At 32.2% G+C, this 12,828-nt stretch overlaps 2 protein-coding genes across 2 annotated transcripts in view; both read right to left on the bottom strand.

Moving 5' to 3' along the window:
• Window positions 1-1,088: 1,088 nt before the first annotated feature.
• LOC126878431 (structure-specific endonuclease subunit slx1) lies at window positions 1,089-8,923 on the bottom strand. Its single transcript, XM_028281388.2, has 4 exons — window positions 8,683-8,923; window positions 4,878-4,929; window positions 4,635-4,820; window positions 1,089-1,625 (listed from the first exon to the last, which is right to left on the bottom strand). Exons 1-4 carry the CDS (start codon window positions 8,856-8,858, stop codon window positions 1,260-1,262), a joined length of 780 nt encoding a protein of 259 aa, XP_028137189.2. The 5' UTR covers window positions 8,859-8,923; the 3' UTR covers window positions 1,089-1,259.
• The window catches only part of LOC114331753 (tetraspanin-33), a 59,921-nt gene continuing 55,925 nt past the window's right edge, over window positions 8,833-12,828 (bottom strand). Inside the window, exon 6 of the mRNA XM_028281386.2 lies at window positions 8,833-9,425. Within this exon, the coding sequence (XP_028137187.2) occupies window positions 9,383-9,425 (43 nt within the window). The 3' untranslated portion in view covers window positions 8,833-9,382. The remainder of the gene's footprint in view (window positions 9,426-12,828) is intronic.

Here is a 12,828-nt window from a genome sequence, read left to right as displayed (position 1 = left end):
AAAAATACAAAAAAAAATGTTCTGCGAAAAATCGTTGTTACGTAATTCCTCAATTTCTTTGTTTATAACAATCTTATCGACATCCGAATCAACTATTACCCAAAAAATTCGTGTTCTATGGCTCAAAATACATAAAAAAAACTTGGGTAAGTCCATCTGAATAAAGGATGCCGTTGTACCCCGCTGGCGACAGGACTATTAATGTATATTTATTATAAACAAAACTGGGCTATAATATGCATCACAGTTTTGATAGTCATGACACCACTCTAATCTTGCAGAGCAAATGCCTCTGGAGATAGGTGGACATCTCAGTGGCCTTCGACTGTACAGATTAGTTTTATGGAGATGATTTCTTACAGTATCACGCCCTATGGTTATCTGGTGTGCCCGCTGCAAGTCGCTAATCAATTCAGGTGCTGTAATTGTTGGTTATTTTCTAGCGGTTAACACTAAAAATCGATCTTGAACTGCAGATGTAGCGCGTCACGTCCTGGATGACGTTCGACTAGACTTCTAGTGTCACAAAAACGCTGCCACAATTAACTTATAATACTTTGGAAGATTCCCATGCGCTCAGATACATTAGTTTGCTCCATGTCACCTTAAAAAAGTCCTACAGCCCTATTCATCTCATCTAAAGTTAAATGACGTCGTTACATGATAAAAAACAACATTTGCAATGTACTAATTAAAGAAGAACTTTATACCACGAACAAAATCGAAACTACCAGAATATTTGCTGCAGTATACAAACCATAGTTTTTCCCTCTCCTGTTCACAATGTCAAATATTCGTCATCACTTTTACTGTTTTGTTTTCCTCGCAAAAATCTACAGGATGAGCAACTGTACAGATTCAGTTGAAATTAAACGATCACATAAATTTATTTGTATTAATTTTATCATCATCATCGGTGACCGCTGACAGCCCATGGAGGGCCATGGTCGTCCGTTGGGGTTTCTAGGATCTAAAGGTTTAGATGGTGTGGAGGCCAGCCACACGCATAATTATTTAATCATGTTATAAAAATATCCCTAGACTTTTGCGATGTGTGTATATAATCCTGGAATTTAAAAGTTTCCTTTATTTTTATACCAAAATGTCATCAATAGTAATATTTTAAGTACCTACATAATGCTACAAATAAGATAAATAAGTTCAAAAATGTTCAAAACAGTCAAATAATTCTTAATCACATCCATGACACATTCCGCGTAAAAAATATACAATGTAAACTTAAGGACAATAAAAAAAAATCAGTCTGAATCAGACATATAAAATTCGGCAGCATCTTCTACCGTAACTTCCAGATCCATATTATTATAACATCCCTTAAATTTTCTCACTAAATCGCCCCACAAAAATACCTTCTCGCATTTTGGACACTCTCCTTCAACTGGGACATATTCACCCAATTTCAAAAACTTATTAGATAAGCAAGTTACGTGGCTATTGAGATCACAAGTGTAGTTAACGCATTTCAAAATTTGTCCTGTTATGGCCAAAGAACAAATATCACAGATTTTATAACTTAAATTGGAGCTACTTTGGGTGGATGAACTTTTTTCAATCTTCTTACTGATTACTGATCCATGACAAATCGGCATATGAAGTGGTGGTACCTACAAATATAATTCAGAAGCTAAAATGTATAATTTTTATGGCAATACTAGGATACTACAAAAAAAAACTGAAAATTGGTCAAATATCTTATGGTAGGAGAGTCCAAGCTGGGATTTTTGCAGTTACTCGAGCGAGTCACAAAATCACATGGGTAGAAACCTTGTACCCTGTAAATGTACCCCTACTATGGACTCTTAATACACTGGCGTGCATTGGGGGCAGTCCGTAAAAAAATCTATCCCTAGAAAAACTCGAAAACGTCATATTAAGACAAGGTAATTTAAGTACATGAAGAACAGTGTATATTTCAAAAATCTGATGATTTGTGCATGTAAAGAAATGGCAGAGTCACAAAGTTTCACAAAAAAGTGAATATTTCGCGAAATTAACATCAAATTGAAAAATATATGTTTAATATTTTTCAAAAATATATCGAATGATACCAAACACGACCCCTCATGGGGTAGGAGGTAATTTTAAAATTTCAAATAGGAAACCCACAATATTTTGCGAAATGAACATTAGATCAAAAAACTAAAAAATATGTGTTCAGTATTTTTCAAAAAACTATCGAATGACACCAAACACGACCACTCACAGAGAAAAGGTGGGGGTAACTTTAAAATCTTAAATAGGAACTCCCATTTTGTATTGCAGATTTGGATTTCTTACGTAAAAATTATTAGCTTTTATTTGAGACATTTTTTCGAATTAGGGATAGATAGCGCTATAATCGAAAAAAAAACAGTTTTTGGAAATGAAAAATTAAATTAAAAAATGGAAAATCCCCACTAAAATGGAAAACTTACCTTTTTTTTTTGGTTTTAGGACCTAATCTTCACAACCCAATAGGTCTCATGACGCTTTATGGTTTGTTTTTAAACCAAGAGGAGTGATTAAAATTTACCAAGCTGTATTGCTTGTTTGTAATTGGTCCAACCGCAGGCAAGTTTACTCCACTGTTACAAAATTTTGACACTAATGACATTTATCTAATTTTGACACTAGTGACATTTCATAGGTTAATTAAGTTATATCGGCGATTCTTGTGTTTTCTGTGTTATTCCTTTAATTTTTAGATTGTTGGTCTGCTTTTATATAAAAAGCAGTTGTTTTTGGAACTCTTTAGCAACATATTAATTTAATATAATATTTATATATTATAGTTGAGGGCCGACTAGATCAACCAAAAAGAAGATGTATTTGGTTATTATTCTAGTGACTTTCTTGGGTGTGAATCTGCCTTTTTAGTTTACTCCTCCTGGTTAAAAAATAAACTATAGTATCTGCAAATTTAGCATACGATGCTCCCCTTCTATTATAACATGTTCTAAATTTGAGATAACATATAGTAAAATATGTAAGAGGTTACCGCTTTTCTTTAAATTTTAGTTTGTAACTCATGGAAATGCATTAAATATACATAATATGTCACTACACTGCTTGTTCATTTTTATAATTCCGGTTCCAGGTAAGCTTTGAGTCTAGCATTACCCTGAGATATTTTACCTCTTCTTTTCGTTGAATGTTTTAGCCCTGCAGCTTTAGAGGACCTAATTTCCCCTGGCGTGTGAGAGCTATAGTGGATTTGTGGGGACTTATAAGTACATTGTCTCACTAGTTCAAGGGCTTCGTTCATACAATCTCTGACTACTGTATTGTACTTTCCTTGTGAGATGATTACCAAATCATCCGCATATCCAATTGTTTTATGTCTTCTAAATCCCTATTAGTCCGTTCATCAGCAGATTCCACATTAGTGGGGACAGAACTCTCCCTGTTGACATCCTCTGTCAATCCGAGGTAACAAGGTCTCTTCAAGAATGATGGTATTTACAACGCTATTCATGAGCATAAATTCTATCCAATTCAAACAAATATATCCTCGACTCCTTTACGTCTCAGAGAATTGGTTATGGATATTAGTGAAGTGTTGTTGAAATCCCGCTCTATATCCAAAAAGACTTCCAGCATCACCTCCTTATTTTCAATTGTGTTCTTCACTTTTTCTATGAGTCTATCCTCCGTTTCACGGTCACCTTTCAGTACAGACTCTTACGAAGAACAGTTTTGCCAAGAGATATATTTTAAGCAAATATTTTTATGTTCTAAGAAGTAAACATCAGCATTGCCATCGTATAAATATCTTTCATAGTACGTTCCTATCTATGAATTAGTTAAGAATAATAAAATCCATAGATTTTCAAATCAAGATGTTTTGGACTTCAGGAATATTCTATTTAGACGGACTTTAAGTTCGTCTACTTAAAACCGGCAACACTGAGCTGCAAGGTTCCATAAGCTTTATATGGGGATATGCTGCTCGCACTGCAAAGTGACCATGAAATGCTGAATAGAGTGCTGTCTCAGTTGAATTATTCTATGATCATTCCATGATTATAGGTTGAATACATTCTACTTTGCATCAAGAGTTAAGGAATCTCCTTCTTCTTATGCAATCCACTAATGGATGTTCGCGATCACGTTTGACCATTTTTCTCTATCCCTTGCAGTATGTATTAGGTCTCCTATGTTTTTTAGTCCTGTCCATTGTTTGACATTACGGAGCCATGACATTTTCTTCCTGCCCACTCCCCTTCTTCCTTCGATCTTTCCTTCAATTAAGGTTTGCAGAAACTGATATCTTTCATTTCTAATTATGTGTCCCAGGTATGCCGTTTTTCTCTGTTTAATTGTGCACATCAATTGTCGTTCTGTACCAATTCTTCTCAGGATTTCTTCATTTGTTATTCTTGCGGTCCAGGGAACTTTAAGGATTCGTCGATAGATCCACATCTCAAATGCCTCTAGCTTATTCATTGTGTTTATTTTTAAAGTCCATCCTTCCATGCCATATAGGAGCACCGACCATATATAGCATTTTGTGAATCTTAATCTTAGGTTTAGGTCAAATTCAGAGTTCGTAAAGACGTTTCTGAATTTCATGAATGCACTTCTGGCTCTTTCTATCCGACATTTAAATAAGTGAGTTAAGGAATAATACTTACAGCAAAGTCAGTGGCAAATGTAGAATTTAACCATCTTATTGTAAGTGGTAATCTGCACCATGGTCCAATTTTCAACATCTCGGAAAGAACTCGTAGGCAAAAGTTAAAAGTTTTTTCATTCCTTTTCTTCTTACCTACATGTTTCAGTCTCCTGGATGTATGAGGATGCTGCCATGCCCATTCAAACTAAAAGCAGTTGATGGTTGATACAGATCATGGTACTGTAATGATGCAAATACTTACTCTAAGAGCGGATATGTCATTTGGAAATCCATGTATAATCATAACCATTGACCTAAAAAAATTCACCGTTGTTATATTCTGAGATAAAAAGTACAAACTTGCTAACTCAACTATTTGTCAAATTTTCATGTTGAAACAGATAAAACTAAAAAATGTATAAACATTTTCAATTTCTTTGCAATCCGAAAATGCAGCATCATTATACTCTACTTAAATCGGAGAGTGTAGGAAGAGTCTATACTGGTTTTGGGGATTTTTTTTTCTTCCCGTCATCAGTAGATGAGAGGATACTTCATAATGTTTTCTACTGATGAGCAGAAAAAATCCCAGAAACCGTTATAGACTCTTTCTTGACTCCCTGATTTAACTAGAGTATAATGTTGCTGCATTTTCGGATTGCAAAGAAATTGAAAATATTCATACATTTTTAATTCATTTACTCTTTTGTGGAGTACTTAGGAAGCTTTCTCGTTGGAACTTTACCACATTGAGCAGATGGGACGGGAATTATTTAAAATTCCCTTTTAATGTTCGTCTTGGCACCCGTATGGCTTATAATTTTTGAAAGTCACGGGGGTAGTAACCATAGAATTTCCACCTGTTGTCAATCTAGTGGTATGGGAACGATATTTATTGTCGTTTTCTGTGCTACTGGATTGAAAACTTATTTAGAAAAAAAAACTTACTATTGGAGGAATATTTTGAGAAAAATATAGAGCTGGTCAATGAAGGATATTCCCAAAATATATCTGAACAAATAAGCTATAGTCGTCTAAGTGATCTGCTTCTATGGTTACCAATAAGGTCAAAATCTTTATATAACATTAAGAGGGAACAGTAGCGATGAACAGGTAGCAAAAATGCGTTCCAAGATTGCAGCCGTAATTTTGAATATTTTTCGAGATATTTGGCACACGTATTTGTAATATAATAGAGTACAGAGCTAAATTTGAAAAATATATTATTATGTATGTGGAAATTACTCTGCAATTAAATGTAATATTAAAAAAATGAGCCTGTACCGCCATTAAGAAGAACAAAATAATAAACTTTTTTTAAATAAACTTTTTTATCCGATGCCCAGATTTTCTGTCATTTTGGAACTACTAAAATTTTAGTAGTTCCAAAATGACTCATAGTAGCTTTCTATAATATTATATAGCATAGATGTGTTAGTGTTTGAAGTGGTTATTTAGTGTCATTCTGAACTTATAGCTCTAAAATCGAATTGGGGTGTCATCATCTGGTACTTTAAGTTTTAAATTTTTTTTTGGTATTTTTGATAAACAGGTCAAATTTACATGTTTTATTGAAATAAATGATTTAAATTATTAATATAAACTATATACTCACTAAATCTTAATTTTTTTAGATATTTTACTTGACTTCATTTATTATGGCTTGGTACTTGCTAATTTGCTTATGACACCTTTTTCATTTTATTTTTTAACTTTTATAACATATTAGTGGCTAATAAGTCAATAAAACATGCTTTTTTATATCCTTGTGTTACTCAACACATTATTTTGTTTTTTAAACAAGTAGATCACAGAAAATTTTTAAGGGGTGCTGTGAGCACCCCACGTGGCAGTTGGCGCCTTGCAAAGCCACGTGGCAGTTGGCGCCTTGCAAAGCCACGTGGCAGGTGCCGGGTTAATGGCGATACAGGCTCGTTTTTTTAATATTGTATTTAATTACATTATTGTAATTAATTACGCCATTCTGTATTATATTACGAATATGTGTGCCAAATATCTCGAAAAAATATTCAAAATTACAGCCGCAATCTTGGAACGCGTTTTTGCTACCTGTTGATCGCTACTGTTTGCTCTTAAGAATAGACAATACAGAGAAATCCTACTATTGCAGTACAAAAAAGAATGTGTGTGTACTTTGTACGCACGTAAGAAGTTATACTTCTATTATATGATTTAAACGAAATTAATATACTTTTTATTTATATTTTGTTTAAATATTAAACTAATTTATACTTACTACTTCTCAAACATTTTTATTAGAACAGTGCCAAAAATTAAAATAATAAAAAAATAAAACACACACAAACACATTAAACAAGCCACAAATGATGTCTGAACATTAATTGTCGAAATTTTTTTTAACTAAATACGTATTTTCTGAAAATACAATTATATAATAAATATACTTACAATCATAAAATGTATTAAAAAAAACAAAAAAGAAAGTTTCTATTGGGACTCGAACCAGCGCTGATAAGAGCGGTTGGTATTGGAATTCATTCGCCTTCTCCGCTTAGCCACGGACACTATGTGTCATTATTTACGAAGATCAACTAACTAAACGGATTAAACTTGTGATATTTTGATATTTTGAAAATTGATCAAATTATTTTAATTTTGAATTGAAATGATTTAGAATTGAAAAAATACAACAAAACATAGAGTAAAAAAACAATATATTAGGTGAATATTGATAGAAATTTTGATGGTAATCAAATTATATAAATAAAAGTATTACATACTATGTATTTTGGCAGATCAAATAGGTAGGTTTATACCCATGATACATTAACAATTATTACGTACCTGTTGCTTTTAAAAACTATTTAAAAGTCACTACAATATTATAAACTTTTTTGTTTCTGTCCTCACAACAATAAAACTAATATATTATACATTTGTTTACCTTTACCTTTACCTCCAAACCACAGCTGCCATATCGGATAATTTTTGACATGTCATTTGAACATCCAATCAGAACAAAGTTATAATGCGCATGCGCCGGGCTGATAGGTTTTAACATATAAAAAAATCACCCTCTATCGCCGGTAAAGAAGTATAACTTCAAAAATTCCATGGAACATTCGACCTGCACTTGTGTTGAATGTATGTGCCTCTAAACAAAGCAAATGATTGCTGCAAGCAGGTTTATAATTCCAGCTACTTTTTTTAAGAAAAGTACAAATGATTTGTAATGTCTTTCAGAAAAAAAATTCTGCTAAATGGTAAAAAAGCAATGTACACAACATGGGTTTGTTGATAAAATATGTAATGTGTATTGTCTAGTTTTTAATGTTCCTGTCGAAACGAAATGGACTTACTGAAAGTCCTCATACATGCACATCAGAAACGTGGATGATGACAAAAAGCAATGAAGGGCTCAGACATATTTATAAAGGAGTGTAGAATAGATTATCATGTACGTCGTGTAGGTGCTACAATTTTGAGCTTTATAGTGAACCTAGTATTGGTAGGTTCATCAAAATAAACAGGCTGCGATGGCTAGGCCACTTAGAGAGAATGAACGAGATGGAGCTGTCAAAACACATTTATATCCAAAGACTAGATGGAGTGAGGAAAAGAGACATGTCCAGAACACGATTTAAGGACCAGGTGGAAGACACAAGTGTTAAGAGTAGAACGGAAAACCAAGGCGAAGAAATGGAATCTGGTTCCAGAACAGGCCAAGACCACCGAGGATTGTAGAGCCAATGATGTTGATTGAAACAAGCTCCCAATATACTAAATACCTCAGCTTCAATTTTACAGTTGAGTCGCGAGTCTTTACCCGTGCGTCATCATTTAAGGCATACGAAATAAGTCGATAATAAGTCAGAAATTGAAATTTACTAAACGCAACAGCAAGTGACAGTAAGTAGCTACTGCTCCTACTATGGGTTAAAATTTAAATTATCAAATGTGTGTTTTATCTAGCCAGGTATTAATGACGCACGGGTAAAGACTCGTGGACTCAACTGTACCCATGTTTTTAGAAATTATATTCAAAATTCTAACTTAACCTAAAATATTTGTTTATTATATTTTACCATGGTCCTCTATTACTAGTTTTCCAGGCTCCTCCAAATTGTTTTCCTTTATTATGCTGCTTTAATCTGCGATTCGGGTCAACTGTGTATCCTATATAGGTTCTTCCTTTATACCGGGGATTTAAACAATAAAGCAAATATACTCCAAAAAAGTTTTCAATCGTTTCGGAACTCATTTATTAAGTGAGTAATTATACATAGAAGTCTTTAAAATTTAGATTAGAGCAATATAACAATTTGATAACGTAAATTAAATAAAACAAGATTAAAATTAAACCATCAACAAAACAAAAATCAAATATTTTAAAAACATGTCAAAGTCAAAAATTTGAACTGAGTGAAGTTAGCTTTCATAAGAGCGGTTTTACACAAGTCCGATTGTCGTTTACGGTGCCATATGGACTCAAATTTTTGGAATCTTTCACTTTCTTATTAAAGTTTGATTTGTTTATCTCAAACTTTACGTTGACTATTGGGCACTGTTTTAAAATCTTTATTTAATAATATGTATATTATCTTAATAACAATCCCGTAAAGTGAACTATGTGTAAAACAGCTCTCAGAGACGTTGTTGCCAAGTCGTTTTTGCTTCTTCTCTTTTGTAGGTTTAGTCGGAACAAGATATTCAGTTAGGATTTTTTTGTGAGGAATCTTCATGGACCATATTATTTTGTTTTTATTGGACGTTGTAGGCTTAGTTCTAGTTGAATCTCTCGAATTCATAATATTGTACTCGGTAATGACTGAAAAATAGTAGTAATAAAATATTTTTTATTTAAAATAACTACTTAAATCCTTTTATAAAACACATTCACATATCAAACAAGGCTTTCTGCTAGCAAGCATACATTATTAAGAGCGTGAATTGTACTGATTTTACTCAAAACAACTGACACGATTTTTTTTTAGTGTTGTTTGCAGCGAAATCATGGCTCGTTAAGTAGCTTAGAAGGTGCTGAAGCACTTCAGTGTCCCAGATCTTCAAATAAAAAATCGCTGTGTCTAGGTGCACGCTAACGTGTACGCAAATAAAAAAGTTAGGTACACGCGAATTAAACTTCATCAAGCCAGTGACGTCATTATTTAGCGTGCGCAGTGACTGTATATTTTGGTAATACACGCTATTTTAATATGTTTAGTGTTTTTTTGATAGAACAATATTTGTTATTAAGGGAAGAGAAGCAGACCTATTCAGACGTTTCAAACTTAATTTTAATAAATCAATGTATATATAAAAGAAGTATATATTCAGGTTAGCAAAATAAATATGTATTTAGTCGACATGACATGTACAAAATATTGTTAAAATAATTTTTATACGTAAGTTAATTACTATAATCAACTATTCTGTTATATTATTAAATTTGTTATATTGTTATATTATTAAATGTTATATTATTAATTTTGGATAGTCCATAGAGGCCAGCTGCAGCTTTTGAACTGAGTAGAGAGCTGTGTAACAGTTTGTTATGGAACTCTAATGACCTCATTGCCTTCTTTATGTATGAATAGAAAAATAGTTGTGACTGGCTAATTGACACCCAAGTCTATGCCACAAAACCAAAAAAAAATATTCTAAATGGGAAATAAACCACAATTTAACTAAGAAAATGATTTTATTAACGTTTCGACGACCAAATCGGATGTCGTCAAAAAACAAAAATCACTAAGAGTAATAAATTATTGGAAGACATTTTTTACGTAGCAACAACATTTTTGTTTAATTTATTAATATTTTGTATTTTGACAACGACATCCGATTTGGACGTCGAAACGTTAATAAAATCATTTTTTTTTTAGTTAAATTGTGGCTTATTTTCCATTTAAAATAGTTGATTACAAAAATGCCACAAGAAAATAGCTTCAGAACAAGTTAATTATTATTGTGAAAGCTTTAGGTCTTCCTTTTATTTTAATTTTCGACGGTAATACTAATACTACATATTTCACTTATAACTAAAAAAATGTTGTTCTGAGCTATTTCCTTGTTGCATTTTTATGATTAATTATTTATATGGGAAATAAGCCACAATTAAAATGAAAAAAATAATTTTATTAACGTTTCGACGCCCAAATCGGGTGCCGTTGTCAAAATACAAAATATTACTAAAATAAACAAAAGTGTTGTTGCTAAGCAAAAAAATTCTTCTAATAATTTATTTAATCTGACTCATTTATATTGGCAATTCAGACATATACATTTTAAAGTAAGCACTTTAGTACGTAGCACGTAGTACGTTAACAAAGTAAGTACTTTAAAATGATATTGCCAATATTTATGAGTTGCGTTCCTGGGACGACTTACTGAAAGATAGTTCATTCGATTACATGAAATCAACCCCAACTTAAGAATATCCGTCACAAAAAAATTATAGCATGTGATCTGTCTTTAAAAAGACAACCAAATGCAACGACAGTAAAATTCTCTCGTTAGAGACTTCATAGTAAATCACAAGGGAAAACCAGGAAAAACCCTGTGATACTATCCCGACATTGTAAGTATTTGGTCTTACATTTAATTTACTCTCAAAAAATAATACCAAATTTTGATTTGTAACATATTTAAATTATAAATAATATTAATAATACTAGATATACAGGGTGTCCCGAAAAGAATGGTCATAAATTATACCACACATTCTGGGGTCAAAAATAGTTCGGTTGAACCTAACTTACCTTAGTACAAATGTGCTCATAAAAAAGTTACAGCTCTCTGAAGTTACAAAATGAAAATCGATTTTTTTCAATATATCGAAAACTCTCAGAGATTTTTTATTGAAAACGGACATGTATCATTCTTATGGCAGGACCACCTTAAAACAAAATTATAGTGAAATTTGTCCACCCCATAAAAAATTTATGGGGATTTTGTTCCCTTAAACCCCCCCAAACTTTTGTGTACGTTCCAATTAATTCATTATTGTGGTACCATTAGTTGAACACAACGTTTTTAAAACTTTTTTGCCTTTTAGTATTTTTTCGATAAGCCAGTTTTTATCGAGATGCGGCTTCTTTTATACTATATTTAAATAAAAAATTTATGGGGGTTTTGTTCCTTTAAACCCCCCAAATGTTTGTGTACGTTCCAATTAAACTATTATTGTGGTACCATTAGTTACACACAGTGTTTTTAAAATTTTTTTGTCTCTTAGTCTTTTTTTGATAAATCAACTTTTATCGAGATGTGGCTTCTTTTTCAAAATATACCAAAAAATTTAAGTTATAAATAAATTTTCAGACTATTAACAGGTGTCTATAACCATACTTAACCATATACAAAATATGTGGTGGATTCGACAAATATTCAAAATATCTCGATAAACACTGGCTTATCAAAAAAGTACTAAGAGGCAAAAAAGTTTTAAAAATATTGTGTTTAACTAATGGTGCCACAATAATAATTTAATTGGAACGTACATAAAAGTTTGGGGGGTTTAAGGAAACAAAACCCCCATAAAATTTTTATGGGGTGCACAAATTTCACTATAATTTTTTTTAAGATGTTGCTGCGATAAAAATTCCCCATGTCCATTATCAATAAAAAACCTCCAGGAGTTTTCGATATATGAAAAAAATCGATTTTCATTTTGTAACTTCAAAGGGCTGTAACTCTTTTTGTGTGCACTATTGTATATAGGTAAGTGAGGTTCAATCAACCTATTTTTGACCCCAGAATCTGTGGTATAATTTATGACCAATCTTTTCGGGACACCCTGTATAAGTAATACTAAAATATAAAATATGTACTAGCTCGATATTATTGACTTACTAATATATTAATTTATATGTAGTCTCTTATCTTTTTCATACTGTTTTAAAATGTTGTTAAACTCATTAAAAGAACTAAATAATTGTCCACACTCCATAGTTAATTTAAAAACAAACCCTAAACAAATAAAAAATCTCTTTACTAATCAATATTAAAGTGTAAACACAACGCGGTTAAACAAATAATTCTAACACTCTGACTCTCTGATACTCGCAGTATCTTACCACGCGGTTTAAGTTAGCGTGTATGCAAAAAACCAGTAACGGTGCACGCTTAATAGTGACGTCACTGACTTGATGACGTTTCGCGTGTACCTAACTTTTTTATTTGCGTACACGTTAGCGTGTACCTAGACACAGCGATAAAAAATACCATAA

Source organism: Diabrotica virgifera, chromosome 5 (genome assembly GCF_917563875.1).
Source record: "Diabrotica virgifera virgifera chromosome 5, PGI_DIABVI_V3a".
NCBI classification, from domain to species: domain Eukaryota; kingdom Metazoa; phylum Arthropoda; class Insecta; order Coleoptera; family Chrysomelidae; genus Diabrotica; species Diabrotica virgifera.
This window is presented reverse-complemented; position numbering and strand designations above follow the sequence as displayed.